Source organism: Colletotrichum paranaense, assembly GCF_030867605.1.
Source record: "Colletotrichum paranaense strain IMI 384185 chromosome Unknown Scaffold_6.1, whole genome shotgun sequence".
In the NCBI taxonomy this organism is placed as follows: Eukaryota; Fungi; Ascomycota; class Sordariomycetes; order Glomerellales; family Glomerellaceae; genus Colletotrichum; species Colletotrichum paranaense.
The window spans coordinates 141,425-169,359 of record NW_026848964.1 but is presented as its reverse complement, the minus strand read 5'-3'; the positions used below and the strand labels follow the sequence as shown (position 1 = coordinate 169,359).

The following is a 27,935-nucleotide window of genomic DNA, read 5'->3' as shown; positions in this document are numbered from 1 at the left end:
GTACATCTTACTTGCTTGGAAATGTACTATTTTGTGAATTTGCACCAGTCCATGATACTTTAATCATGATTCTCATATTAGAAGACTGTATTCATTATGACAGCGCTGAGCCATCGACGAGCTAACTGTTTGTTAGACTGGGTATCATGTAAGTGGGCTCCCAAGCTTCTCCGTTGCCTTCCGCGCCCCCGCCACCCCGTCATGTCACAAGTGGAATCTCTGCCATGGCATTACCGGAAAACTCGTCGTCCACCAGTTCGCACAGGGAATCTCTCCACGCCGCTGCTCTGCTGCTCATGCCACAAGCCTTGAATTCCCACCCAGCCTCCATCTCCCGATAGCTTGTAACGTCGCCATGCCTCGCGGAGATGGTCTGGTCGCAAAGGGCCTCTTCTGTCTTCTGTCTGCGTCGCGTCGTCTTTGGGCGGCGGGGTGGGTACGTCTGCCTGCTTTTCGCCAGTACCTTTGATCCATTCTCCTTGCACATCTCGAGCTCTCTCGATGAGCTCGCCGATGAAAAGCTTCGATACTGACTTGACGGCGAGAGCGACGTTCGGTGGGACGGATTGCGATACTGTCGCATTGACGACCTATGTGGTACTTTCGTCAGTACAATGGTATAGCGCCAGCCGGCAACCGTGTTGAAAAATCTTACCCTCTTGACTACGGACTCTGTGAGTTTGGCCGCACGCCAGAGTTCGTAGCGATCGTACTGTTCTGGGTCAAAGGACTCCACGAGCATGGCACGGAGTCTTATCTCCTCTTGCTTCTGCTCCTGCGTCCTGACTGTGGAATCCACCAGCGCCATGCGCATATCGTTATCGTCTTCATCATCATTGGCGCCTTCCTCCTGTGCGTCGCCTCCAGCGCCTGCGCCGCTGACAGTTGTAGGTGCGCGTCCGCCTACAAGAGAGGGCGTTTGTTCTCTGGTCTCAACGTTGGTCTGGTTCTTGGGCTTCCTGCCGCGCTTCTTCTTAGGAGGCGCACTGACTTGGCTGCCGCTGACGACGCTAGCGTTGTCGGCCGAGGGTGAACGTGGGAATGGTGAGCCGGCTTCGGGTGGGAAAGAAGTCTGACGAAGGGGGTGGGCGGCTGCGGAGGTGACGGAGAGTGTCGAGGCCTTTCGGCGCTTGGCAGACCCGGGAGGGGCGCCATCTGATGCTCGCTTCTTGTTCGACATGGGGAGCTGCGCGGGTGACGGATACGGTGGTGAGTGTGCGGTTGGAGAGTACGAATATGGAGGGGAAGCCATCGCGAAGGCTTCTTTCTAGGTGAATCGCAAGAGAAGTGGTGAGCGCGGGCAAGCGCAGTTGTGATATCGAAGCGAGGGGGGGCGCCTGTCGCAAGAGTCGAGAATAGGATGTGGTCGAGGGAGGTGTCGGTAGGGGAGTCGTCACGTTTGCTTGGGTTCAAATTTGGTGGAAGTCGGCAAGGTCGTCGAATATCATGTCCAGCTTAAAGCCTTGAGTGTAAAGGCGCGCTGCGGTCGATGGATCTGGAAAGAGTGGAGCACAGGGTCCCGGATGACTAAGGTCGAGTGTTTCCTGAGTTTCCCCGGCTAGCTGTCACATGACCGTAGCCAGTCCTGGGCAGTGTCAAGGTTTGAGCTACACTGAGGTAAGGGAGATCGTGCACGGCAGGCTAGAAACAAACGGGCGGATGTTTGAGCGAGGTTCCACTGAAGGCACGTACCCCCCGGAATGGACCCTTGCGTCAGACGGGAATCGGAGAAGTGGATACCTGAGGTAACTAGCCATTTTTCACAGTACCAAGCTTACACTGCAGCGAGCGCTGAACGTGGCTGGCGGCTGCACCGGTGACTGGCAGAAATGCACTGCTGCAGCACGTTGCAATCCTGAATCCCGGGGGAGGTACCTCTGAAGTCGCGCTAAACCACCCGATAAGATAACGCCGGCCGTAACCGAATTTTCTGCTCCGATTTCCCTCCAGAGTCTCGAATGAGCGCAGCGGGGGCCGCCTGTGTACGGACTTTTGTTCATTTGGAGCACCCAAATGTTCCCATTCTCCCACCTTCATAACCACAATCACCGACCTTGACAACCAATTCCCTCTCCTCTCCTCGGATCCAGATATCACAATGACCCAATCAGAGGGCGCAGCTGTCAAAGAAAGGAAGAGAAGCCGGAGCAGGCACCAGAATGGCCACCACAGCGCTTCAAGCGACGGGAGTGAAGCCGAGACCGCGAGCCAGTCAAGCAAGCGAAGCAGCAGGAAGCGCAAAGGCGACGACGATGCCAAAGTCAACGGCAACCACTCCAAGAAGCAGCGCCGCCCAAGCCTGAGCCAGCCTGCGCGCGATCCCCGTGATACCACCACATCCAAGTCCAAGAAGAAGTCGTCCAAGCCCAAATCCGAGGGCGTCGTAACGAGGTCACCGAGCCCGGTGATCGACTTTGACGGCCTGAGTCGCCCGAGTAAGAGTCACGCCATTCCCGACCCCGCGCAACCCCAATTGACTAATGCGCAATGTCTTTTCAGGCCTCGGAACCCGTGAACGTCTCGACGAGTCCCCCGAGCAGGCTGCCGTTCGTCTCGAAAAGATGAAGGGCGCCGTCCGCACCATCCTCGAATGCGTCGGCGAAGACCCCGACCGCCCCGGCATCCTCGACACCCCGAGACGCTACGCCGAGGCCATGCTCTTCCTGACCCGCGGCTACCAGCAGAACGTCAAGGACATTGTCAACAATGCCATCTTCCAAGAAGGCCACAACGAGATGGTCATTGTCAAGGACATTGAGATCTTTAGCATGTGCGAGCACCACCTCGTTCCGTTTACCGGCAAGGTTTGTAGACCCCGATATCCGCCCATTGACAATTGCGACCCCCGGCTTACAAGTGTCTGCAGATGCATATTGCCTACATTCCCAAGAACCAGGTCATTGGCCTGTCGAAGCTGCCCCGTATTGCCGAAATGTTCAGCAGACGTTTCCAGATCCAGGAGCGCCTGACGAAGGAGGTTGCCTACGCCATCATGGAGATTTTGAAGCCCCAGGGCGTCGCCGTTGTGATGGAGTCCAGTCACTTGTGCATGGTCATGCGCGGCGTGCAGAAGACGACGGCTAGCACGATAACTAGCTGCGTGCTCGGTGCCTTCGAGAAGAAGGAGAAGACCCGGAACGAGTTCCTCAGTCTGGTGGGGTTGAAGACATAGACGGGCATGCTGCGCAGAGGCACTCTGAGACATTACTCGAAAGGAACATCTTCCGAGCGGCAATGATCCCGTCTGATATTTTGTTCTACATATTCTCGGCGTTTGGTTCACACGGGCATGCATCACGAATTGGAAAGACCATGTTTAACACTGGGTCAAGCATTGGCGATTATTGGGGGGGTAGATTTCATGAGAAGGGAGCTCAACGCTCGTTCTGGACTAAAAGAAATTTTCAAAGCGCAAAATACAACACTTACATTGCTGGCTGCGGGCTGGCTAGATTGCTCGTTGTCCAGCCAAGGGTTATTCAAGCCTGCCTACCACGCCTGCCTACGTACTATGTACATCCACCGTATCCTCACGCCTACCGGCATAGTAGTCCGTCATCGTGCTCTGGCGCCTAAGCGGTGAGACGTCTCCCTGCATTGATATGCGCTGCAAGGGAGCGCAAGCTGTACCGCCATGCCGCCATGGAGGGGCAGTGAAACAAGGCCAATTGGCATTGACTCGGAACCGAGTCGCGTTGGGAAACAATGTCGCTGAGGGAAGGAAGCAAAAGCAAAAGTGAACCCCGCACATACCACCACCCACCCACAGACCTCTTGGGGAAGGCATCGTCAACACAACACAGCAAAAGCCAAAAGATGAGAGGCTATTTTCCCTTCCAGAATCGAACTAGAGACCTTTCGATAACAATGGAACCATTACAGTCGAACGTGATCAGTGGCCCAGAGATGGGACCTGCTCGGTGAGATGTTCGAAGCCGCCAAACAATGGTCTAAGAATGGAGATCCAGCGACTCCACCAGTTCCACAACCATCGGCATCTCGCTGGTAAGTGGGTAGTAGAATAAGAGGACAGGCAACACACAAGTTAACTTCGTTCTTAATATCGCCGGTATTATTAGAACCACTATAACCCACTTCTTCAAGAGCATTCTTTAGTGAATATTTGAAAGATGAGAAGTAAGAAATGCGACAAGGATGACAATTAGAGCAATGATAGTCATAAGTATAATAGAGATAACAAGAGTAATCAAGGCCAGAAAGGTAAGAAAGTTACATATGATTGGGAAAGAATGAATGATCACTACCGAGGCAAGGTATGCAACGATAAAATACTTACTATTTCAAGTCTCTCAAGGCCAAACCTGACACGGATGAGGACACTATCACCAAGAAGACCGAGAAACCAGACCAAGAGTTGCATAGGCTGAACAGCAGTTCCCGAGCAACCAACATCCATCACGGAAATGGATACCAAACTGACAGCAGAGAGTAAGTAGACCAGCAAAGAGAAATAGTGGTGTTCAACTAGTTGCTTCCACCCGGCTAAAGCGCACGTTTCTGGACCTCATCAAGCAGCAAGATAGAGACAACATTCCTCTCAACTCGGACAACTCTTAGGCCTTGGATTGATGTCATCTGGCAATGTGTTTAGAAGTCAAGCTGCGCGTATCGCAATAAGCGTACTCAATATAAACTGTTCACTTTCCCCGGGTTGAGGGCAAGATAGGGGTTCGAAGCAGAAGATTGATAACATTCTCTTTAGTCAAAGTGAGGTGAGAGTTCCTTGTCGAGTAGAGGCTATAGTCCATTACCCCCCCCCCCCTCTTCTCTCACTCAAGGTGAGTTGTGGGATAGTTCCTTCCTCGAATAGTATAGATTAGTCTTCAGCTCCTGCCCAGAGAAGGCTCAAAGATCTCCATTTAATACTTGAGTATTCTCTCTTTTGTATCCTTCTTCATCTTCCTCTTTTCACAATCTACCCACAGAAGGAGTCTGGTGTCAACGGGCCCCTTCCGGCCTCACACACACAATAACTGGCAGGAAAGCACTCCAAGGGATGTTTTTCATTTTCCTTTTCTTTTCAATACATCCTACTAATTTCAAGAGTGAAGATATCTTGTCATTTCCACACCCTCACGAGTTCACCAATACTCTCCGCGCCTGAGAAGCTCAGCTCCTTCAGCTTTACCTACTTCCACACCAACAGGCCCGTTATCTCTAGTAATCGTTCATCAAAAATACACGTAAGTACCATATTTGTAAGGCGTGCTCGGTGTACTGACGAACCCAAGACTCAGGAACCCCATCCTCACTTCTTCGACACCCTCAACATGACTGACGCCAACACAAGGGACCTGTCCTCTCTGGACGGCACACCACGTCTGCCCCTGCAGGAAAGCGAGCCGCGCGCCAGCATTGTCGAAACCCCCTCAAGGCAGGTTCTCAATGGATCACATGTTGCCAGAGAACGTCCATGGAGCAGAGGTATTCTTCCTAATGACTTTCCCGAGTTTCGCAGACAAATGGTACTACGGCTTTCCAAAGCGCACGAAGCCGGTGTACAGTGGAACGACATCTACTTTGACGCTGAATGGTGCCTTCCTTGGTGAGGAGAATTGATCCAGCGGATCTGAAGCCGGGCGAAGGGAAGACTTTGTGGAAGTGGTCGGGTAATGGCAAAATCTCGCACGATTCTAACAAGGAGTCCAAAACAGTAGCCGACCAGCATATCAAGGCACTGAAGGAGCTCTTCGACAAGGAGCTGTCGGGTGACAACCGATACCACGAATCTCTGACCAAGCTGAAGGATTTGGCAGAAATGCTAGATGGATACCCTGTCGCCAAGCAAGACTTCGAGGATGCCATACAACCAGTTAGGGAGGCCATAGATGTCTGGCACGAGATCTTTGCGAAGATGGGAGCAAAATCGGTGCCAATCGCAGAAGCAGATCTTGTCTCTGATTTTGGCAATCCCATCAGCCCCTTCCTTGGTCTACCGGCAGACTCCACGACGTGGGTATACTTCATAGGAAAGGTAGTTTGACTGAGAGATTGGGACCTTGTTCACAAACTTACGAGTATCAAGGTTTATGGAGTTGGTGAGTTCGGGCTGCTGTCAAAGGCCGACCTCGATGATGCACTCCTCAAGGTCAAGAAACAAGCTTGTTTCCAATACCTTATCTGGACGGAAAAGCTCATCAAGTCCTACGAGGGCAATGAGTCTAACCTTATGAACACAGGGCATCGACGCAACGTCGACGAAAAGCCCCTGAACGCCAAGTTCGAGAAGGATGAGGACATCGCTACCGAGAAGCCTACTCCAAAGCAACCGATTGGAGACGAGTCCCACAACGACGACCGTGAGAATGAGGATGCCGCCGCCATAGAAGCAAGTCTCTGAGAACCCGTCGGGGTTGCTGACGATTATGTGAATCTCTCATGATCGAACTTCATATTGAGCGATTCTAATTATCAGGAGTATCTTCGCATCGTGGCCGAGCAGTCAAAGGAGAGCGAGAGCGAACCCACCGCTTCACAGAGCAATCCACAGAATGATGAGGCCGATGACGAGATGATTATCGATGAGGAGGCACTGAACGATATGTTTTCAGGTTGGATCGGGCACATGCCCATCGCCAGAGGTCTTGACGAGGTGGAAGATGAGGAGGAGGACGGTAACGAGGAGGCAAGTTGGTTCATAGAGTGAGCAACGGCACCAACCAACAAGTAGTAGATAATCTGCGGTTCTCAGATGGGGACAAAGGTTCAGGGCTATACAGCGAATTTTTCACGTCTCAACGCGTGCATTGAGCCTAACCCATACACGTAAACCGCCGACGTGATTTAGCTACCGCAGTCCACATGACACTCTGTAATAGTCAACCTATCAGCAACGTAGGAGGTTAGGTAGACGTCAGCGTACACTTGATGTGCAAAGAAGCAGGCTTCGCATTGTCTACCTGAGCCCGTATGATACAAATCTCGGCATGCCTATAAGAAAGGAAAAAGGCCATCATAGACAAAGTTTTGAAATCTCCCATATATCCTCCGCTGATCTTCGGTCCAAACCCCAAACTCCGATCCCATCTCCACGCCAAACCCGCTTACAGCAACATGACAGCAAACGCCGCCGCGGCGATAGAGCCGAGGCCGACGGAGAGGGTAGCAGCGCCAGCCTTGGCGGGGGAGGAAGTCTTGGGTGTACCGTTGTTGGAGGTTCCGTTGCCGCCGCCACCCATGCCGTTTGCGTTGGTGCAGTTGCCTGCGGCGAATGACTGCTGGGTTGATGAGAGTGTTGTGGCGAAGCTGCCGGCAAGTTGGCTGGCGACGGACTGAACACTCTGAGGAACCTTTGTGACGACGGTATCGATGAGCTTCTTGGCGCCATCGCCAACGGAGCCGACTTGTGAGGAGATGATACCGCAAAGGCTGGCCTTCTCGAATTCGGGCTTCTTCTTCTCGAGGTTCTTGGTAAGGGCGTTGCCGTCGCTCTGGAGTCCAGAGACGAACTGCTGGAGCTGGAGGGCCTCGTTGAGGGTGATCTCGCTCGTGCCCATAACCTGCTGGGTTCCCTGGTTGAGGGTGTTGGTGAAGGCGCCAGCAGCACCGGCGAGGCCGCTGAGGTCGCCGTTGAAGCCCTCCACAGCCTTGTTGAGGTCCTTCAGTGAGTTGCCGACTTGTTGGATGACGCCCTGAATGGTGGCCAAGTCACGCTCGGCGACGACCTTGGTGGGGGGCTCGGCGAAGACGCCCATGGCCAGAGTGAGGAGAGTGATCTCGGTAGTGAACTTCATCTTGTCGGTCGAGGATACCGGGGGTTGTGAATGTAGTTGGTGTTGATGGTGATGATCTTCCGGAGATTCAAGTGTATAGCGTACGGAGGGTATATCGACGTGTTTGGCCAGCAAGCATGAGAGAACTGGAATCCAAGTGAGGGAAGAAGGATCTCGGAGGCTTATAGACTGGCACAGACTAGATCAGACCCTCACATACGGGAGGGGCAAAACAACCTTCGCACAGACAGTAGCATTATATGAAATCTCAGCTCATCGACTTCCCAAAAGCGTAATCCGTCTCACAAGTTACTCACGGTTCACCCCCGTACCTATTTGCCCACCTTCGTACGGTTTGGGGGAGTGGGAGGTAGAGGAGGGGGCGAGAGGCCCGAGGAAGAAGATTCGACTCGACGCTTCTTCTGGCCCTCCATCACGTCTTCCTCGACCGGGGCATGCCTCTGGCCATTATTCGCATTGACTGCTGTCTTTGTACTTGACGTCAATGCATGGATCAGGAAGAGTACCTGGCACGGCAGGCCTACTCAGATTCGAGGCAGGATGGGGTATGAATGACTTTGTTCGGCCACTCGCATCGCGCGAATCGGCGTGACCCGCATCCCATTGCCGATGGATGAACCTTTGAGGCTGATCGTCAACATGGGGGATGGCATCCTTGTTTAAGGTCCGGCGCTTATTTCACACAAGCTCGACGGGTAGCCCGCAAATTCGACCCGTACTTGCGGGTTCGGGCAATATTGACGATGTATCTGGCCTTCCTTCAAGCCTCACTTTCTCGATGGTGGAGGCTGTGCACTACCTTAAACCCTCGAGCTCTCTATGCGTTGCTCGACTGATATTTGAGGCGCGGGGCTTCGTCTTCTCTTCGACATTCTCACCAGCCAAGCCTCTTCGAATTGCCCCTCAGCCAAACAACCAATACCACCACCGGGCGGCGGAGCTATTTTAAAACAAAGATATAAAACGGATTCGTCCCCGAAGCTGGGGTGTTAAACACTCTCCAGCCCATGAGCCTCCCCCTTCCAAGCACAGCCTGACACGACGTCGCTCGCCGAAGTGAAACGTGAAACGTGCGGACGGATCCCTGCTCAACTCTCTTCCCGCGCTGGCGGATCTGGCGATCCCCCACGGCACCACTACCAAAGAAGACAAACCTCTCGCTTGTGAACTTCCGACTTGCTTTGCTGCGGAGTTCTCTCCAGGCCTCTGATAGGAAAGAGCTCCTCGATAAGTCAACCGGGGGTTGTTGGGATCATCCAGGCCAACCGTCGCAGGATTTGTTAACGAGAGCGGGATACGCCGGCAGAGGTCAGACCGCTCGTCGGTGCGAGCTTAATTCTTCCTCGGTCGGCCGGCCATCTGCCTTGTGTGTGAAGGGTCTCTTCAAGGGTCCTATCAAACTGTTTTCAGGCCTCTTCTCATTCTCAAAGCGATAGTATACGTTGGATATCGCACGTTCTTTAAGCCTGATGGCAGATGACCGACCGGTTGATTGACGTAAAGGACGGGCCGTCTTTGGCGTCTTCACGATGCATAGCTTCATGTGCGGCACTGACGATGGCCTAGCGTGTAAGTCAGTGTCAGTCAGAGTCTGCCTTCCACACGGCCTTCCGCTCAAATTTGGGTTAGTTGGAAAGCCTAAGGTGAGGTGACGCCCGGAAATAAAACTCAGGTAGAGTGCAATCCGAGACCCGCAAATCAGGAGTGTCCCACGAGTCGATTCAGGAAACACTCAATTCACTCCCGCGGCCCGGCGTACGAAGCCAAGATTCCTTCCGCAGGACCTCGCGCAGTCTCCGTGAAAACTGGTAATGGTGTGCAGTCTCGTATGAACTCGTCTTTTTTTACTCTCCCGCAGCCCAGTAGGTGTGGCCAGGCGGTGGACCACTTACGCGACGGCTCGTACGACCGCGGGGGTGGCTAGGGCAAGAAGATTGAGTGGAATGAGAACCGTAATCGTAGACGAACCGCGCCAATGTGTCTTGAGTCTCAGCGAGAGAACTTCCCCAGTAGTCTGCAAGAGAGGCAGGGAGACTCAACAATCTGAACCTTTGGTGCGAACAATGAGGGGGAAAAGATCTTTGTACGAGTATCAGAATCCAGGTGAAACAAGCTGCGGCTTAGACCACATTCCCCACGGAGACACGAAGCGATCAGAGTGCCCGTGGTTGAGAAAACTTCCGACTTTCGACCGACTCTGCCGCGCTAGAAACGCGAGGGGGGAAGGGATGAGTCGATATACTGGATTCCGGATCTGCAGCACCGTACGCACGGCGCGTCAAAGTGTTCGTGCCAGCAGCCATCGCTTGTCACCCTTGTGTCAGTCTACGAGATTCAAACCAGTCGTGCCTTGCTCAACTCCGCGCCCCTTCGCATCGGGACGGCCAAAAAGGGAACCTGTGCCTGTTTGTTGTTGGTTTCTTGAGTATTCTGTGTCGTTTCTGGTATATCAAACCCCAGCAGACCTTCCCGTCTCGGTCTCGCCTCGATACTTTTCGCGGGCTTCATCCATGTTTGGTTCGCAAGTCAGCAGCGTAGCATCCTATCCAAGAGATGTTACAGCTCTAGTCCTAGTACCGAGGTCTGAATGAACTCAAGCTCGTGGGTGGTCCTTCCAGTCTTCTAGAATGCTACTCCCGAGACGGAACCCCTTGGCCGCCGATTAGCTCTCGGCGCGAGCCCGGGTGTCTGGCCTCGGGGCCGGCTTGTCGAAGCCGAAGTGTGGATCTCCGACCGGAAACCCCCCGTTTTGTGTGCTGACAAGAAGCAGGCAGCCAACGAACAGGTTCTCTAAATCCCACTAACCAGGGTCGAATCTCCAAGGTCGCTTTCTCTCAGGATATTTCTCGACCGGGTTTTTTGAGGGCCAGACCCACAGAGTCATCTCCGCGTTCTCTTAAATGCTAGTTATGTACCCCGCACTGCAATCTCCAGAGTATCTTCACTACGATACCGGCTTATCGGTGAAGTTGCTTCTTCGCCGGCATTCAAAAGTAAAGGAAGATACTTACCTCGGCCTTCTACTACTGCCCCAGACCATCCCTTAATGACCGATGCAGGGCTAGGTATCTGAACAAGCTTGAAAGAAGCTGATCAAGTGATGATATGCGATGTAACGCGATAAGATGGGAGATGGAGCCACGGTGAAGGGACCTGCAAGAGCTCTCAAGTATGAAAGTGTACCGACGCCGGTGAATGTTTTCGCGGGATTCTTGTTGATTCATCCTCCCTCATGAGTTGTGTACGCGAATGAAGATGAGAGTAAACTCTGCATTTTGGATAGCCTCATTGGCATTACCTGCCTCCGCGGTCCACTCCTGGCTCGACAAGACCCTGCCTTACGAGGAGCGTCTCCTGTCTTTCATCGCCCAGCTCAATGACACCCAGAAGCATGCCATGGTTCAAGGCGATACTGAAGTCAGACTTTCAACTCCATATTACCCATGAAAAGCGAGAGAGCTCATGCTAATTAACCCGTAGCTGACAGATAACGGAACCGGCGTCAACGCCTGCATCGGGCATATTCAAGGAAACTCATCTCTCGGCATTCCCGGCATTTGCATGGGCGATGGGCCTGCCGGTGTCGGCAACTCGCTCGATAATGTGACCGCTTTCCCAGCTCCAGTTGTCGCGGCAAGCTCCTGGGACACATCGATACAGTATGAGTTTGGCCAGGCACTCGCACAAGAGCACATGGGCAAAGGCCGCAATATCGTCCTTGCGCCTACCATCAACATTCTTCGCTCTCCGCTGTGGGCTCGCGCTGCCGAAACTCTGTCCGAAGACCCATGGCTGACAGCCCGTATGGCGGTCGCCGGTACGATGGGCATTCAAAGTCAAGGAGCTCTGGCGTGCCCGAAGCATTTCGCTGCGTATAACCAGGATACGAATCGTTTCGGCAACGGTCCGGAGTGGGTAACAGTCGATGCGGTGGTTGACAAGAGGACGATGCATGAGCTTTATCTACCGGCTTTCAAAGCCAGTGTGCAAGAGGCAGATGCAGCGAGTGTCATGTGCTCCTACAACCGACTCAATGGCTTCTTCACCTGTGAGAACGACTGGCTCCTCAACCAGACTCTTCGTCAAGAGTGGGGGTTTGAAGGGTTTGTGGTCGCAGATTGGTATTTCTCTACAAGAAGCACCGTTGCTTCTGTCATGGCTGGGCTCGACATCTCAATGCCCGGCGGAGACTTGACGGATAGCTACGGCTTCCCTGCTTACTACGGCGAGCTACTGGTGGAAGCCATCAATAATGGGTCGATACCCCATGCGCGACTTGACGATATGGCTCAAAGGGTCTGGCGGTACATGTTCAAGCTTGGACAGGTCGACGATCCGGTGACTGGAGACTCAACGGCCCACGTACGTACCCAGGAGCATCTGGATCTCGCGCAGCGAATGGTTGAAGAGGGCGCAGTTCTGCTGAAGAATGACGAAAGTACCCTTCCTCTCTCTCCTGAAAAGTATTCTAAAATTGCTGTCTTTGGCCTTGGAGCAACTGCTGAGAACCAGGTCTCTGAAAACCACGGTGGCTTTGTCATTGACTCTACCATGGTTGTTCAAGCACCCTTCGATGCGATCAAGCGTCGAGGAGATGCAGAAAATATCACAGCCAAGTACTCCATGGCTTACCCTGGCACTGGACAGTTTCCCACAATTCCCTCGAACATGTTTAAAGATGGAGGCGTCAACGTGACGTATTACAAGACAACCGACTTCACTGGCCCTGTCAACATGACCGACCTTATTCCCAATATTACCATCGCTACGTATCCTACAGCTCTCTGGCAAGCATATCCAGATGTTTTCTCGGCTGTCTATGAGGCGGTCTTTCTTCCAAACACGACAGGAATGTACTATTTCTCCATGTATGGTCAGGGTACTGCGATGCTGTATTTGGACGACGAACTCGTGGCCAACATGTCCTATGCCAATTTTGGGAACTATATTCAAGGCGCCGCATATCTTGAAGCGAGATCCGAGGTCAACCTTCTTTTGAAATACGACATGGGCTACTCTTTGTCTACTGGTGCGTATGGGATCAGTCTTGGAGTAGACATCGGCAACCAGACCCGGGACACAACTGCCGACGAGCTGGCCAAGTGGGCAGATATCAGCCTTATCTTCGCCTCAGACCGGATATCTGAGGGAGCTGATAGCGGCCTTGGACTCTCTCTACCTGGTGACCAGGATGCGATCATCAGCCGGCTCGCCAGTATCTCCAAGAAGACCGTCGTGGTCCTGAATACAAACTCGGCAGTTCTGATGCCTTGGCTTGAGCAAGTCGAAGGCGTCATGGAGATTTGGTATCCTGGCCAACAGGTTGGGCTTGCGTTAGAGCGTCTTCTCTTCGGTGATGTAAGCCCGAGCGGGAAGTTGCCATTGACCTTCCCCAAGAACCTCAACGACACTATACGTATCAATACCAACATCGAAGTGCCCTACGAAGAAGGCCTCTATGTGGGGTACAAGGCTTATGATCAGAGCGGAATCGAACCGTTATTTCCGTTCGGTCATGGCTTGACGTATTCTAACTTTAGTCTATCCGGATTGGAGGTATCCTCAAATTACAGCGCTATACTCGTCAGAACGACCTTGTTGAATCAAGGAACTAGCAAGGCAAAAGAGGTCGTTCAGCTCTACGTTGGATTCCCGGACGCTGCGAAGGAGCCACCAAAGTTGCTCAGGGCTTTTCAAAAAGTCGAGGTCCAAGCTGGGGAGACCAAGGCTGTGGAGTTGTTGGTGAAGATTGAGGATCTCATGGTGTGGGACACTTTGACTGAGGCCTGGATATTTGTAGATGGTCAGTATGAGGTTCTCGTGGGATTCTCGGCGGGAAATATCCAGGAGAGACAGGTAGTAGAGTTAAGCCGAGGCTAGAGTCCTTTTCCTGAGAGTGAATAATGTTGAGATTGAATGTCCTCGAATCAACGCAGCATTGTTTAGGAACTTGGTAGATCGATATCTACCAGAGTGTGATTTTACAGAATGTAAATCATTTACTTCTCAAGGATCTTGCCTCTGATACCCTTCACGTGCCCATCCCTGCCAGCGATTGAGGGAGTTTCCGACCAGACACTATCTTCGTCTTTAGGGCCTCTAATCAGATGGGTCTTATGTAAAATAGGGATGAATAATTTCACGGTAGCTAGAAAACTCTTCTCACCATCGAAAGGCTCCTAAGTAAGACCCGTATCAATAACTGAGTACTAGCGATACTCCCCTCCGCAGTCTCCCATCGCGTCAAACATCTCCGACCTCCTGCTCCTCTTCAATACCTCTTCAATCAGGTCTCGATCCTTCTGGCTTAGAGACCATCCCAGACTCGCCAGGTTCTCATCCGCGCGCTCGCTGATACCCATCCTAGTCCCAACAATGACTGCCCCAACGTAGGGGAAGTCCAACACCCAACGAGTGGCCACGTTGGAAAGACTGACGCTATGTCTTGACGCGATCGATTTAAGCACTCTCAAGAGATCCTGGAACAGATCCCAGCCCCCCCAGCTTCGGATCATAGCGTAATACTTGCGCTGGCTCGGCGTAATCGCCTCGTCGTAGAGATCCGGCTGCCCCTTTCCTAGCCACTTCTCGGCGAGGAACCCACCACACTACATCGACAGCTGTTAGCCTTCAAGCGGATGAATCATACCAGTCATCTCCTGCAGCTTACCAGTGTTCCGTATGTCAAGAGTTTGATATCATGTTCCTGGCAGACCTTGCCCATGCGGACCTCGGGCCTGCTATCGATCAACGAAAACTAGGGCCCATCAGTTTCAGCCCCTTAGCCTTTCAGTTGGCGGAAGTTCAGTATACCTGTACTTGATTTGAATGTATTCTGACGCCTTTATCGATGGCGACTTGCATATGCTCAGTATCGAAGTTGCATAGCCCCAAAGCCTTGACGCGCGAGTCTTCTTCAAGAAATCGCAACGCCTCCACATATTGAGGGTCCTCATACTGTCATGGGGCCTCAGTTAGCCACCATCAAACTACCGGGCAGGCCTATATGGCTACTTACGAATTGCCAATGAAATTGAAGCAGGTCGATCTTATCTGTCTGTAATCTCCGGCACCTTTCAGCTACGTTGGCTTGCACGGCGGCACGTGTAACGATCATGGGGTTGAAGACACAATACTTGGTCGCTGCGAACGTCGAGTCGCTGAAGGGATACGCCGAACGAAAACGACCCTAACTCATTTAGTATCACTTTTCGAGGGAAATGGTATCAATATGAGACGTACAAAGATGATTTCCGCATCACCGTAGTGGTCCGCCATATCGAAGGCTGCAAGACCTACTTCCATGTGCTTGGAGAACTGGGCAATGATTTTGGATGTAGGTGCTGAGCCCCAGGATGGACTAGACATTTGCCAAAGCCCGGTGAATAATCTAGGCAAATTGAAGCCGTTCATCTCAAACGTCTCCCTCGCATCCACAGGGCCTGCAAGAGATGCGCTTAGGCCCGATGAGCCGATTAAAGGCATATCGAGGACTGGAAGTGGCACTCCAAGAAGCATTGAAGTCGCAAAAAGTGCCCTCGTATAGGGGTATTCCATTCCTTTCTCTTCTATTATGGCTCTGCACTCGAGAAGAGACTCGTGCAAATTGGTCGCGGCGTCGCGCTCATCGTCTAGGAGACTTTCGCGCGCAGCAGCTAGCAGCCTTTTCTCAACGGCGGTCATGATCTGGACGATATCACCATCCACGGATGCCAAGACAGCATGCGTTTTCTCCTTGGTAGTCTCTGGATCGACGAGAAGCTTAATGCCGCCCCTTACCACCCTGGTCATGAGCGGAATGCTCTCAAGACTGAGCCCGCATCCCAGCATGCAACGAATTGTTGCCTGAGTCTTTCTCAAAGTTGCTTCCGAAGACAACTCGCCTTGAGCTGACAGCAACGCTGCATCTCTGACATAAGTTCGGGTTTCGGCCTCGAAAGTTGTGGTGACGTCCGGGTGCGCGGCCAACAGTGAGCGCATGATGACCCGTAGGTTTGCAGCGGGGAGGTTTGTGATAATGGTGTCCGTCATCATGTTGACGTGCGCCGTCTTGGCGCTTTGGCCCTCTGGTTTTGCCGCCATTTCGTTTGTATTGTCTTCTGGAAGGTGAGTGACTATGTGTTTCTGAAGGTCTCTTGACAAAATTTATGTTCTCTCTTCAGTCTTCGATTTCGACAGCTTCCATGTAAGCCTTCTCTTCGGTGTCCAACGAAATGGACGATGCTGCTGCTGCTGCAGGGACAAGCTGAACCCTGATTTCGAGCCAGCATACGCCGGCATTCATCTCAACTACCAGTAGCCATCGGCGATCAATGACTCTGACGGTAGCTTGCCGGCTCATTACTCGGTTATCTTTACCCACGTCACACCACAGGGAACGGCGGGGAGAAAAGTGGGTGAAGATAGGGAAAGAAATCCGAAAAGGGTTCTCAGCACCCCCGAAGCCGGCGAATTCCATCCCTTAGCCTTATCGAGTCCAACTGCCGGTCATCCTTAGTGTTGACTTCACGAATGGTAGCCGGCGATCTAGCACAGTAAAGCAGGAGTAAAGCAGCATGCACAATGGAACACACCCAAGCATCGCCATTTCTCAAGCCCGTGTAAGATGCAGCGGTCTGTGATGCCAGCAACATCTGCGCCGACTGACAGACATGCCTTCGATCAGTTCCAAGGCGTGCCTTCAATGCAGGAGTGTCAAGATGAAATGCATCACCGCAGATGATGCAACGGTTTGCGATCGATGTACCCGGAAGTCATTAACGTGCATTTTCCAAGATCACCGCCGTGGAAGAAAACCAGGGACTCGGTGCGTACCACCTGGAGAAACAGTGCTATAGCGATTAACAGTTCAAGAATCACGCCCAAGCGCAAAGCCCAGATCTCGACAGCACCAGCCGCTTCTTCTCAGTCGGTACAACAAAGGCAGATTGAGGAGAGAAGTGAACTGGCGCAGGCAATTCAACGAAGTCCAGACTGGAGCAATGGAAGCCTGCAGCCTGCTGGGCTGTTTAGTCGTGCAGCCACTCGAGGCAGTTTCTCACTTGGAAGCATATTGAATGCTTCAGAATCGACCACTTCAGAGGCACAGCAAGAAGAGTCGCGGATCCCTGCAAATGATCCAATTCAACTTGGTCTCCTCAACTCTTCCATCGCCTCGTCTCTGTTCGAAAAGTGAGTTCAAGAATGCCAACGCACCTGTCACAACCCTGTTCCACCCCGCCACTTTGAAGCATCTTCGTCTCTAGCTTCTCCCTTTCTGCTCTCGCCACGACAGGACAAGAGTAACCTGTGAATAGTTTCATGGAATCTCTCAATCCATACATAAGCCAATTGGACCCGTACCTGCACACCTTCAGCCGGATCCGACAGGAGTCTTCATTCCTTCTGACGGCAATCCTATCCGCAGCCTCAAAGGCATTCAATCCTGCTCTATACAAGAGACTCCGCGACCATGCAGAAGGTATCCTTGCCTCTACGTTCAGAAAAGGAACCAAATCAGTTGAGACTGCCCAAGCGGTGATGATCTTGACCTATTGGAAAGAGTCTGAAGACACACGTGCCTGGATGCTCCTGGGATACGTGATCAGGATGGGCATGGAATTGGGCTGGCATCGGCTGGCTCCTTATTCGCCGCAATCAAACGCGGCCATGGACTTGGAGCGACGTCAAGCCAGGAACATCGAGAGAACCTGGCTGATTCTCTTTGTTTACGATCGAAGGTAAGATGGAGATCAAGACTGAGCGAAGATGGTAGCTCAAGAGCTAATAGGGCGTAGCATGAGCTTACAAACTGGAAAGCCGTGGATGATTGAACGAAGTGAGTTCATCGAGTCTATTGAGCCATGGTGTAAAGATGCAATGGCTACTCCTGGTGATTGCCTGCTCGGTGCGCTGGTAACACTACGACTGTTGAGTTCAGAGGTTTTCAGGCTACTAGGACCGAGGTCAAGTCGAGTTCGCGCCAGACAACTACACAGTCTCGAATCTCTCCTTGCAATCATCAAGAGCAGAATCGAGGAGTGGGAGTCGAGGTGGCTCAGGGTCGTAGATACAGGTATGCTCAAACCCCAAGCCGTGAAAGTTAGCTAGCTAAAGCCTCCAACTAGACAGCTGCCATCCTTTTTTAATCCAGTTCTATGGCACACATCTCAAGTTACAACTGTTCTCTTTGCCATTACAGGACATCTTAGCACAGTCGGATCCAAACATGACCTACCATATGGAGGCTCTCTGGGTTAGCTACTCAAGTGCCCTGGAGATGCTGCATCTCATCTGCCGTCACTCTTCTTGGCTTTACTTTACCCAAGACTCTGTTCATGTGATGACTGCCTATAGTGCAGCATTCTTGATCAAGGTTAGACCATTGGGAAACTTTCTACTGTTCTTCTTTATTTGAAGGCTGACTGGAATCTAGCTCATGCTATCTACGTCCCATTCCATCGCCGGCCAAATTGAACCAGCCATTCAAAGTGCAATTTCGGGTGCAGCCTTGGTTTTCTCCCAGCAAGCTGCGCCGCCGGGCTCGAGTTGCGCACTTCAGTCAAGGTTTCTCGACAACATCTTGGCTAGAATCTCCAAGCCCTCAGCCGAGGCGTCGACGGTAACAGATCTTCCTGAGCATCGTGACCAGCTTCGGGCAGGCGAGCGGGACACGACACGCGAGATCGGGTATGCCGCAACTTCAGGTCGAGCTTTCGGCCAGGCGGAAGGCGCACTGAGTTTGGATTTTGCAGATGATGAGACCTGGGTTGGACTCATGGCTGAAGCTGGTTTCAATACTCAAGATGGTGTGTTTTTTGCTTGAACATCGATAAGACCAAGATGATGTTGAGTACGTGTGTCTGTGTAAGACTTCTACTTGGGCGCATCGGCGTTGCTCAAAGGAACGGCAGTAGTCTCTGAGTGACGGAACGTTCTGATGCCTTCTCGGACAATCTTCAGCTGGGAAGGACAGCAGGGATCCGGGCATGCGATCAACGCATCGGTTGTCATCCAGTCGTTCTTGGCAGTTACTCGTTGCTTTGCAGCGAGTAGGGGTAGCACCGATGCTGTTTTCGAGGATCAGCAATTGTGACTCTGGAGTAAATAGGGTCGGTATTCGCGTACATAAGCTGTATATGCTGATGCCTTGATCTGGTGGCAAATGCAACATCTCACCCTTCAGCGTGAAGTAATCCCCTTCTTTGGCACCACACATGATTCTCTTGCCTGGTGGACAGACGACCTCGACCCGCAGGTCGAATAACTGAAAGGCGTCCTCGGGACTTGAAGAAGAAATGGGTGCCATGATGCTTGGCCTAGGAAAGTCTTATCGTTGAATGCCCTGTGACAGAGCTGCCAAGTCAGGGATCGCGTTCCCCAGGCTTTTATCCAATCTTTGAAGCCGTTCTATCCCCGCACTCACGCGCAACGGGGCTTATCAACTGGCCGGCGTCTCAAGCCGAAGCTTGATCCTGGCACCGGCAACTCAAAGTCGATCGTTGACAGCGACCCAGCGCCCGATTGGCTGCGGAGTTGCGCCTATCCTACGACCCTGAATGGCAGCTCCGGGGGCGTTATCAGGACCGACTTTTGGGTGCTTACACTTGTGTCATTCATAATGTTGATCAACCCATCCTAATACTCGGAAGAAGTCGCAACGAGATGCATCCTGGAACTTCAATAGATTTACAAGGCCATCCTATTTGAGCCCTACAGATCCTTATTATTCTGTTCAACTCTTCCATCATGGAGGGGAAGGAAAAGGGCGAGACCACTACTGGTGCAACTCCCGAAGTGGACTCCGGCTCCGGCCAGAGCACCTCTATCCCCGGAGATGGTGAGAGGATCAGGCGTGACTTGGAGTCTCGGCATATTAACATGATTGCAATTGCGGGAATGATTGTGAGTCTACTCAGTATCGACCATTTGGTGGGATGATTTGTCGCCTGATACTGGATCAAGGGAACGGGCTTGTTCTTGAGCTCTGGTACAACCATAGCCACTGCAGGCCCCGCCGGAGCACTTTTGGCCTACATCGTTATGGGGCTCGTCACCGCCGGCGTCTCGTATACGACGGGGGAGATCACGTCCTTCATGCCGTCGACTGGTGGTTTCATTCGACATGCGACCAAGTTTGTTGAGCCAGCACTCGGTGCAGCCACTGGCTGGAACTTTTGTAAGTTCAAGTGCAAGGCCACGAGCTTTGTAAGTGCTGAGAGTTGAAGCACAGTCCTGACTTGAGAATAGGGTATACCATGTCGATTTCTGTTCCTGCCGAGATCAGCGCCGCTGCAACTTTGATTCAGTTCTGGAATACCTCCGTGAATCCAGGGGTTTGGATCACAATCTTTCTGGTCTTTATCATCACAGTCAACTTCTGCGGCGTCCGGCTATACGGTGAAGTAAGATACCACTCTTCAACTCAAAGGGCTCGGCAACTTACAAGACAAACAGACCGAAGTTGTGTTCGCTTCTCTAAAGATCATGACAATCATCGGCCTCATCATCGGCGGCCTAGTCATTGATCTCGGTGGCGGCCCCAATGGCGACCGTATAGGTTTCCGATACTGGCAGGACCCCGGTGCCTTCAACAGCTATCTAGTCGCCGGCTCATCTGGTAACTTTCTGGCTTTCTGGAAAGTTTTGCTCTCGGCGGCTTTCAGCTACGGCAATATTCAAGTCGTTGCTATTTCGGGCTCCGAAACTCGGCAACCGAGAAAAATCATCCCAGCAGCTACGAGGAAGACTTTCTTTCGCGTATTCTTCTTTTATGTTCTTAGCATTCTAATTGTGGGAATGATTGTGTAAGAAGCTCGTATTTGTGTAGGGACACTACTTGAGGGACTTGTCTAACGAGAAGAAGGCCATCCAACGACCCGTCACTCAGCATCTCGACCGGTACCGCCCAGCAGTCCCCCTTCGTCATCGCCTTCACCCGCTCCGGTGTCTCTGTATTGCCGTCAATCATCAACGCCGTGGTTTGCACTTCGGCCATTAGCAGCGGCTCCGCCTGCGTTTTCATCGCGTCTCGAACCCTCTACGGTCTCAGTTGCGATGGGCACGCGCCTAGGGTCCTTCAGCGCTGCAACAGGTTCGGGACACCTCACTACGCGGTAGGGTTGACCTGCGTCCTCATGTCGCTTGTCTATCTCAACGTGGCCAACAACACCTCTGTCGTCTTTGGATGGTTCGTCAACATCACAACAGTTGCCGGTCTGATCGGTTGGATCGTGATTGAGATCACGTATCTTCGGTTCTTCGCTGGGCTTAAGGCACAAGGCTACTCTAGAAATGGTAAGAGACTGTTCGTGATGACCGTTCACTGTGCATGTTACGCTTACACCTTTAATTAGAGCTTCCATACAAGGTTTCTGGACAGCCCTATATATCATGGGCGGCCTTAGTGATGGTTGTTCTTGTTGTCTTCTTTTCAGGTAAGCCTCCGCGAATGAATGTGTTACCATCGCAGAATTTCGAGTCATTCCCAACTCACACCATCATTCAGGCTTCGACGTCTTCACAACCGGAAACTTTACCGCCTCGGGGTTCTTGACATGCTATCTCAATGTCTTCATCTTTGCAAGTGAGTTGCCTGCTCCCTTCCTCAACACCGTGGTCATGGGCTAATGCTGTGTCACCAGTCCTGTACATCTTCTTCAAATTCTATCTCAAGTCTCGAGTGATTGCGGTAGGCGAGATGGACTTTGAAACGGAATTCGCTTCAATCCGGTATGAGAAGGCACAAGAAGAAGTGTATGGGCCTGGGAAGTCGGGGCTCAAGCATTCGATTCGTAGAATAATACACGCTGTTTAGGTACGGAACCCAAGATAGGAAAATAAATAGGGATTGCTTGAGGGAAATGCAATGTACTGCAGGAACCAGTAATACTATAGAGCTATAATACAATGTTTTTAGAGCTAGTATCGACCTATTAAGTACCTGTGCTGAGGAACCCAGTACTAGTATACAATATCTCTTGCCAAACCATACAGATACGGTCTCGTTGAAGAAGCTAGGATTTGGTGTTCCCCCAAGCCGGCGCTCCACCGGGACATCGATGGCGTTGATACCGTCTCTTACGCCTAATAAGGTGGCGGAGAGTTGCCTTGGTCTCGGCTTTCCACGGCAGACGTTGCATTAAATGGTCTATTCGGCTTCCTCCGGGCTCACAGCGAAGCCACCGTTCTAGATCGGAGCCCAGAATCGTCTCCGGACGCAGTCCGGAAGACGGACGTCGAAGAAGGCAAATCATGCAAAGCAATGCCGTTGGCCACAGCATCTGAGCCCGGCGTCTCCAATTCGCTCGACCTCCCAGCCTCCTCCCTCGCCTGCAATCTCTTCCTCACCCAGGGCAACAAATTAAAGTATCCTCCACACGCAAACACCCCGCACCAGAGCACAAACTCAGTCGCGTAAATGACGACCCCCAACATATCAAGCCGGCGCTGGAAAAAGAGGGACGCGAGAGAGAATACGTCGCCCGCGGCATCGATACTGACGAAGATGAAGGAGATGCCGCGAACGGTGCGGTGAAGGTAGATGTCCCAGTAGTGTCGGAGTACTCCGGCGGCCAGGAGGGCGGCGGAGAGGGAAGCCATGAGGATCATGGGCCAATCTGTGCCGCGGGCCTTGACAATGCGGAGGCCAATGACGAGGGCGACTTGGATTCCGGCCATGACGGTTGCGATAGGGGCCACGACAGCGAGAGAGCGGAGGATAGACCATTTCTATGACCGAGGTGAGTAAGACAATTTCAGGTGAGGAATCGCATGGGAGATGTTACTCTTTGGTAGTAGAAGCACTGGATCCAAGTAGCGAGACTTAGGAATGTCAAGATCTGGGGTTGGATCTGCAGGGCAATGTTGAAGTCCTCGACGATATTGTAGACACCCAACGGAACGCCGGCCCACGCCCAGAGCATCATCATCGAAGGCTGCAGACCGGTAGCATTATGGCGTCGGTAATTGATGACAATTTGTGGAATAAGCTACGCAACGGCCGACCGTCAGGACACTATCCAAAAAAAAAATTCAATCTGACCGAAACGCACCTGAATAGACCAGCAGACCTGCAGAGTGTGAGTGCTTCTTATTTCATCTCTAGTGACGACGGGAACTTACTGCCCCAAGTGTGCCGAGTGCATTGGCTGCGGCTGGTATGTCCATGACAACCAACGCACATGTAAAGACACTCTACTGTTCCGTTGAATGCTAACGATGTAATGACAACTGTAGAAAGACTATCTTTCGATTGCGACAAATTGATTAGACTTATGGGCAAGAGACATACGTACATCATTGCCAATTAAGAGAGATATTGGTACTGTCGTGTCCGGGCATTGATCAATCCGCTATCGGCAACGTGCAGGAAATGAGTTCGGCCCAACACATGGATGACCGGTCGTAAAAAAAAAGCGAAACATAAGGTTCTCTCCCTTTCCAGAATCGAACTAGGGTCAGCCGCCCCATGTATGCAAGGAATCGACACCTGCATCCAAGGTACCTAGCAGGTACTTCTTGTTGATAGTGGCACATGGTCAACACAGCTGGACTGCGCGGTCAAAAATATTGGGACTTATTGGGAGGAGTCTTTCAAAGAGCAAAAGCAAGTATCTCTCTCATGTCCAAGATGATACAATGAAAATGGATCTTTTGCGGAGAAACTGGCTACGATACTTCATGCTGTGACTCCCTATGCCATTACAGAGTATGTGCCGAGTAGTGGTTACGGTGCTGGGGTTTTCATGGTGCTCAGCCTGCTTTACTAATTTTGTTATTAAACCAAAAGTTTCCATCCGGATTTATGAATTAGACAGGCTTAGTTGTTCCTTGTCGTTAGTCCCTTTGTTTCTTCGGGCACTGGTCAAAGTCTACTTAACTCAATTGCAACTGATCACGACGATGGAAAGCCAATTAAGAAATCTTTGATTAAACCCAAGTAATCGTGACCCAGTCTCATACAGTACTCCATCATGAATAATCCTACACCCTTTTTTCGTACAAATTAACTCAACAATTTCCCCTTCTTACTCGTCCCACTCAATTCTCATCGTCGTCGGCACAGGCCAGTATGAGCTCTGATCGGCCGTCATGAAGGTGCGCAGACCCAGCCAGGGCTCATCCTTCTTGCTGGCGCCGTTCTGATTGCTGCCAACAGGGAGGCCGACCTGGCCGGGCCAAGCACCGGCAGGCATGTTCTTGAGCTTCCCACCGCCTCCGTTTCCAGTGGACGTCTTGTCGGCTCTCCTCAGTCCCTTGAGTCCGACAATCTGCTTGAACAGACTCGTTTGCGCCACGCGGCTGATCTCCTTACCAGCACACCAGTGGGGGCCGAGACCGTAGTGGACGTACGACTCGAGAGGGCGGTCGAGACGCACTTCATTGGGGGCCTCAAAGATGGTCGGGTCGCGACCGGCCGTCATCAGGTTGCACAGGACTTTTTGACCCTTGGGGATCTTGACTTCGTACTTGGTGCCGTCGATATCGTCGTTGATCTTCGGCGTGCGCGAGGTCGGGTCATTGGGGTCGAGCAAGCAAGGAGCGTAGTCGGTGATGACCTGGGTAGTAACGGCTTCACGGTAGACTGCAACGGTACCGCGGAGCCTGCAACCCTCGAGCATGCTGAGACAACGTTAGAGGAATTTCCAACCTACAGGAAGTGTTTGGGTTAGACTTACTACTTCATCAACTTCTCATCCGCCTCGGGTGTATCCTCATGAGCCAGCTTGTAAAGAGTCTTTAGGTGGTCGTGACCCTCTCCAAGGTAGTAGTCGATGCAAAGAGCCATGACTTGCGACTGGTTCGTAACATTGGCGGTGACGACTGGCATGATGGTACCCCAAACGACCTCTTCAATGTCCTTGCCGTCAGCAAGAAGGCGCTCAATGAGATGGTTTCCAAAGGTGGGAAGCGAGGATTCTCCCTCTCTGATCTTGGCGACAATGTCCGTGATCAAGCCAGCCTTGGAAATGGTCAGGCAGATGAGGCTCATGAGCTTGCCCAGGCCCTGGCCGAGCTCTCGCGCGATCGTCCGCAACTTGAAGCTATTGCCAATGTCCGCATCCAGGAAAACAGACTGGAAAAGAGTGGCGACAACCACATACAATTCCTGGTCAGTGTAAACACCCCATGGCGAGTCCTCGTTCTTGATGGGCAGGTGGAAGAGAGCGGCATTGAATCGTGTGTTTGTAAGGTTAATGACGTCCCGAACAAGGTCAACCTCTCTAACGCCCTTCCTGATTGCGAAGCTGTTCTGCTTCAGTAACCGAGGCGTAGTGTGAGTGTACCACTTGAAAACTTCCTTCTCCCAAGGACCCGTGATCAAAGCCTTCCTGACCAGAGTGCGGTTCTGTGTGTTGGCCTTCCCATCACCAGCCAGGCAAAAGTCCTTGCCGTGCTCCTTGCCGGGCTGCGCGACCAGGTGACGGATGGCATCGCCCCAGACAACTTTGAAGTCTGTCTGGTTGTACAGAATCTCGCTGACAGCCTTGTGGGAGAAGATGGGAATCATGCTGCGCTTGGTGACTGGCTCCTTCCACGAGTAGAGATAGGCTCTGTTGATGTCCTCGAGAATCTTCTTGTTTTCAGAGGGCACCGTGAGAGGGAAATGGGCGTAAACGCTGTTCTGCTCGAATGAGTTGGGGAAAGCGCGGAACACCAGCTTGTACAGAACATGGCTCTGGTCAACGTTGTGATCGTAGCTGCACTGATTGAAACTGTTCAAAAGTTAGTGGTTGTTTGGACTCATTTGCGCGACAGAAATCGGGAAAACTTACCCCCAGTTTGTCAGGTTCTTTGGCGTGTAGTCAATGGTGTAGAATCGGTCGCCACGAACCAGGGCAACGGCATCAGACAAGATAGCTCTGGTCATGGTGAAGCCGCCACACAACCCACTTCCCGGGGACATGGGCTCCTTGGCCTTCTCAGCGACCAATCCAGGGTACAGCTCAACCTGGTCTGGAGTGCCATAGAGATATCTCAGCTTCTTGACGACTTCGGGGTCCGGGTTGATATCCTCAAATGTCGGATGTCTGGTGAGGCCAAAGTGATCACGGAACTCGTTGAGAGTGGCGACATTCCATTTTCGTGCGTTCATCATACCGAGCACCTCGATCGGTTTCATGATCTCGGGGATTCTGTTCGCGCCGTAAGAACCAGCAACATCCTCGACGGACTCCTTGAAGATCTTGACCAAATCCTCTTCGCGGAAGGCGCCATCTTTGCCACGCTTCAGGCCGGCAAAGTCACGCTTGACGGGGTCATCACTGATACGTCTCTCCCAGTCCCTCACAGCATGACCGAACTCCATGAGAGTATAGTCCTTGACATCCTTGGCCTCCCCCTTAATCTTGAGTTGCTCGCGGAACGCTTTTTCGGTCCATTTGGCGTCCTTGGGAGAAATGGTGCAATGCCATCTGTAGATGAGGTTGAATTCGACAGAGACTTGGTTTCCGGTACCCTCGGGAGTCTCGGCTCGGAGAATACTCTTGCCCTCATTGGTACGGGGATCCAGGGCCCAGCTTGAAGGCGAGCGGTTCATGTTCAAGATGGTACGAACGTAGTCGCGAAGGACGATGCTGACGTAGAGACCGCAAGTGATGAGACGCGCTGTTTGGAAAAGGTCATTGTCGAATTTGACCCAAGCAGTCCACCTGGCCCATTCCTTGTACTCGGGGGTGCCCGTATATTCCTTATAGGCTGGGGATTCAATCCAGTCCAGGTATCTTGGGTGACCGACTGGAAAGGCTCCCTCCGGCTCCGTTGGCTTTTTGGGGGCCTCAGCCTCGGGATCGATGGCATCGCCAGGAGGTCTGTTGAATCGGTTGTTTTCATTGATGCTAAATTCCATTAGTGTAGTTCGAATTTCGGGATGGATGATCTAACCTTGCAAGCTGTGTAACGATATAATTGTGGAAGCGGTTGAACATCATCAGAAGAACACCGACGCCGGGAGGGAAACCGAGAACTCTCTTGGAAGAGAACGAGTCAGGCTTGAGTCTGCCATCCAGCTTTGTCCTGACTTGATCTTGCTCCTCTTGGTTGCGACCATAGAGAGGAGAAAGGTCGAGGTAGGAGGATGTCTTGTTGATACCGCTGAGGCCGTCCTATGGTGTGTTCGATTAGCAACCCGACTTCAACCAGTGCGAGGTAGAGTGTCTCACAGTTTGGAAGATATCATGAGTGATGATGGTAGCCAAGTAAAAGAGGAAGCTTGAGATTTTGTTGGGATGAGGCTTAAATCCTTCGCCTCTAGCAAAGAGCATATCAAACAGAAGGCTGGGATCCGGCTGATTGGGAGTTTGATAGGTGATTGGCGGAGCTGACCGAGCATATGCTGTGCCAGCTGCGCCCATGGCCGGGCTGTGGATGTTGTTGTTGGAGCCGTCGGCTGCACGATACTTGAACGTCTCGTCCAGAGTCGTCATAGGCGGATGGTCAATACCATTCCAAAGCTGGTTGATCAAGCCATACTCAAGCTTCTTGCCCTTGACGGTGCCGCGAGGCAACTTGGCAAAAAGCTGGATGAGATGCTCCAAGAGCAACTCATTGTCGTCGATCTTGCCTTTCACAGCGGTGATGCCGAACTCGGCCAAGGTCTCAAAGTCCTGGAAGCCGAGCTTCTTGATATCCTGCAAAAGATTTGTCGGTTCAGGTTGCTGCGCAGCGGTACCTGGAGCTGGCTCAGGATGCGGTGGGACTGCGGAAAGGGACTTGTGAACGAGGTTGCGAGCAGCCGCCAACTTCTCCGACACCTCCGTGAGGAGAGGCTGGTGCTTAGGGAATTGCTCCTGGGCTTGAGACATGCTGGCGGATAGTCCAGTCGACTGCAAGTTGAAGGAGAGAGAAAAGTTGAACTTGAAGGAAAAAGGAAGGTATCGTTTACACAGGCAGGCTCGGATTTGGGGCGACGGGTTCCTTCATATATGTATGTGAGCAGGCCGCTTCTTGCCCCATGGAATTGACAGCGGACAACATTGTCCGAGGCGAGCAGATATGGAATTACAGATACCCCCTCCATGACGAGGCGTAGTGGAATCGGGTGAGCCAGTAGACACTGTGCTACATGGTGTTGAGGATCAGGCTGGGATACTTTTTCTCGTTTAGTCCCCTCGTTGGCGCTGAGGTCAGCTCTCGAAGCTCCACAAGGCCGTCATGGGTTTGTGCTAGGCAATAGCGCAAGACGATGAAGCAAAATGTATT

The 27,935-nt window shown here is 52.1% G+C and overlaps 11 protein-coding genes across 11 annotated transcripts; 5 read left to right on the top strand and 6 right to left on the bottom strand.

Annotated features, from left to right (window-relative positions):
• Positions 1-230: 230 nt before the first annotated feature.
• Positions 231-1,252, bottom strand: CPAR01_07655 (uncharacterized protein; the record flags this gene model as incomplete). Its single annotated transcript, XM_060491924.1, has 2 exons — positions 231-590; positions 656-1,252. The coding sequence occupies 2 exons, from the start codon at positions 1,250-1,252 to the stop codon at positions 231-233; spliced, it is 957 nt and encodes a 318-aa protein (XP_060348294.1).
• An 846-nt stretch (positions 1,253-2,098) lies between these two features.
• On the top strand, positions 2,099-3,172 carry CPAR01_07654 (GTP cyclohydrolase I; the record flags this gene model as incomplete). The annotated part of the gene is made up of 3 exons (XM_060491923.1): positions 2,099-2,435; positions 2,500-2,804; positions 2,867-3,172. 3 exons carry the CDS (start codon positions 2,099-2,101, stop codon positions 3,170-3,172), a joined length of 948 nt encoding a protein of 315 aa, XP_060348293.1.
• A 695-nt stretch (positions 3,173-3,867) lies between these two features.
• Positions 3,868-6,361, top strand: CPAR01_07653 (uncharacterized protein; the record flags this gene model as incomplete). Its single annotated transcript, XM_060491922.1, has 7 exons — positions 3,868-3,920; positions 3,969-4,005; positions 4,307-4,449; positions 5,168-5,204; positions 5,253-5,445; positions 5,586-5,995; positions 6,047-6,361. 7 exons carry the CDS (start codon positions 3,868-3,870, stop codon positions 6,359-6,361), a joined length of 1,188 nt encoding a protein of 395 aa, XP_060348292.1.
• A 703-nt stretch (positions 6,362-7,064) lies between these two features.
• On the bottom strand, positions 7,065-7,754 carry CPAR01_07652 (cell wall protein; the record flags this gene model as incomplete). The annotated part of the gene is made up of 1 exon (XM_060491921.1): positions 7,065-7,754. The coding sequence occupies one exon, from the start codon at positions 7,752-7,754 to the stop codon at positions 7,065-7,067; it is 690 nt and encodes a 229-aa protein (XP_060348291.1).
• Positions 7,755-11,009: 3,255 nt separating this feature from the next.
• On the top strand, positions 11,010-13,634 carry CPAR01_07651 (uncharacterized protein; the record flags this gene model as incomplete). Its single annotated transcript, XM_060491920.1, has 2 exons — positions 11,010-11,171; positions 11,235-13,634. The coding sequence occupies 2 exons, from the start codon at positions 11,010-11,012 to the stop codon at positions 13,632-13,634; spliced, it is 2,562 nt and encodes an 853-aa protein (XP_060348290.1).
• Positions 13,635-13,963: 329 nt separating this feature from the next.
• On the bottom strand, positions 13,964-15,836 carry CPAR01_07650 (aldo/keto reductase; the record flags this gene model as incomplete). Its single annotated transcript, XM_060491919.1, has 5 exons — positions 13,964-14,362; positions 14,425-14,511; positions 14,568-14,711; positions 14,773-14,943; positions 14,997-15,836. 5 exons carry the CDS (start codon positions 15,834-15,836, stop codon positions 13,964-13,966), a joined length of 1,641 nt encoding a protein of 546 aa, XP_060348289.1.
• Positions 15,837-16,316: 480 nt separating this feature from the next.
• Positions 16,317-18,558, top strand: CPAR01_07649 (fungal specific transcription factor domain-containing protein; the record flags this gene model as incomplete). Its single annotated transcript, XM_060491918.1, has 6 exons — positions 16,317-16,354; positions 16,602-16,925; positions 17,111-17,473; positions 17,531-17,808; positions 17,945-18,108; positions 18,169-18,558. 6 exons carry the CDS (start codon positions 16,317-16,319, stop codon positions 18,556-18,558), a joined length of 1,557 nt encoding a protein of 518 aa, XP_060348288.1.
• A 50-nt stretch (positions 18,559-18,608) lies between these two features.
• Positions 18,609-19,041, bottom strand: CPAR01_07648 (uncharacterized protein; the record flags this gene model as incomplete). Its single annotated transcript, XM_060491917.1, has 2 exons — positions 18,609-18,802; positions 18,861-19,041. 2 exons carry the CDS (start codon positions 19,039-19,041, stop codon positions 18,609-18,611), a joined length of 375 nt encoding a protein of 124 aa, XP_060348287.1.
• A 440-nt stretch (positions 19,042-19,481) lies between these two features.
• Positions 19,482-21,549, top strand: CPAR01_07647 (amino acid permease; the record flags this gene model as incomplete). Its single annotated transcript, XM_060491916.1, has 8 exons — positions 19,482-19,637; positions 19,698-19,911; positions 19,983-20,137; positions 20,190-20,539; positions 20,599-21,029; positions 21,089-21,169; positions 21,241-21,318; positions 21,377-21,549. The coding sequence occupies 8 exons, from the start codon at positions 19,482-19,484 to the stop codon at positions 21,547-21,549; spliced, it is 1,638 nt and encodes a 545-aa protein (XP_060348286.1).
• Positions 21,550-21,902: 353 nt separating this feature from the next.
• On the bottom strand, positions 21,903-22,901 carry CPAR01_07646 (uncharacterized protein; the record flags this gene model as incomplete). The annotated part of the gene is made up of 4 exons (XM_060491915.1): positions 21,903-22,463; positions 22,520-22,723; positions 22,787-22,804; positions 22,857-22,901. 4 exons carry the CDS (start codon positions 22,899-22,901, stop codon positions 21,903-21,905), a joined length of 828 nt encoding a protein of 275 aa, XP_060348285.1.
• An 860-nt stretch (positions 22,902-23,761) lies between these two features.
• Positions 23,762-27,538, bottom strand: CPAR01_07645 (linoleate diol synthase; the record flags this gene model as incomplete). Its single annotated transcript, XM_060491914.1, has 5 exons — positions 23,762-24,356; positions 24,416-25,450; positions 25,511-26,572; positions 26,619-26,839; positions 26,897-27,538. 5 exons carry the CDS (start codon positions 27,536-27,538, stop codon positions 23,762-23,764), a joined length of 3,555 nt encoding a protein of 1,184 aa, XP_060348284.1.
• Between the last annotated feature and the right edge of the window lie 397 nt (positions 27,539-27,935).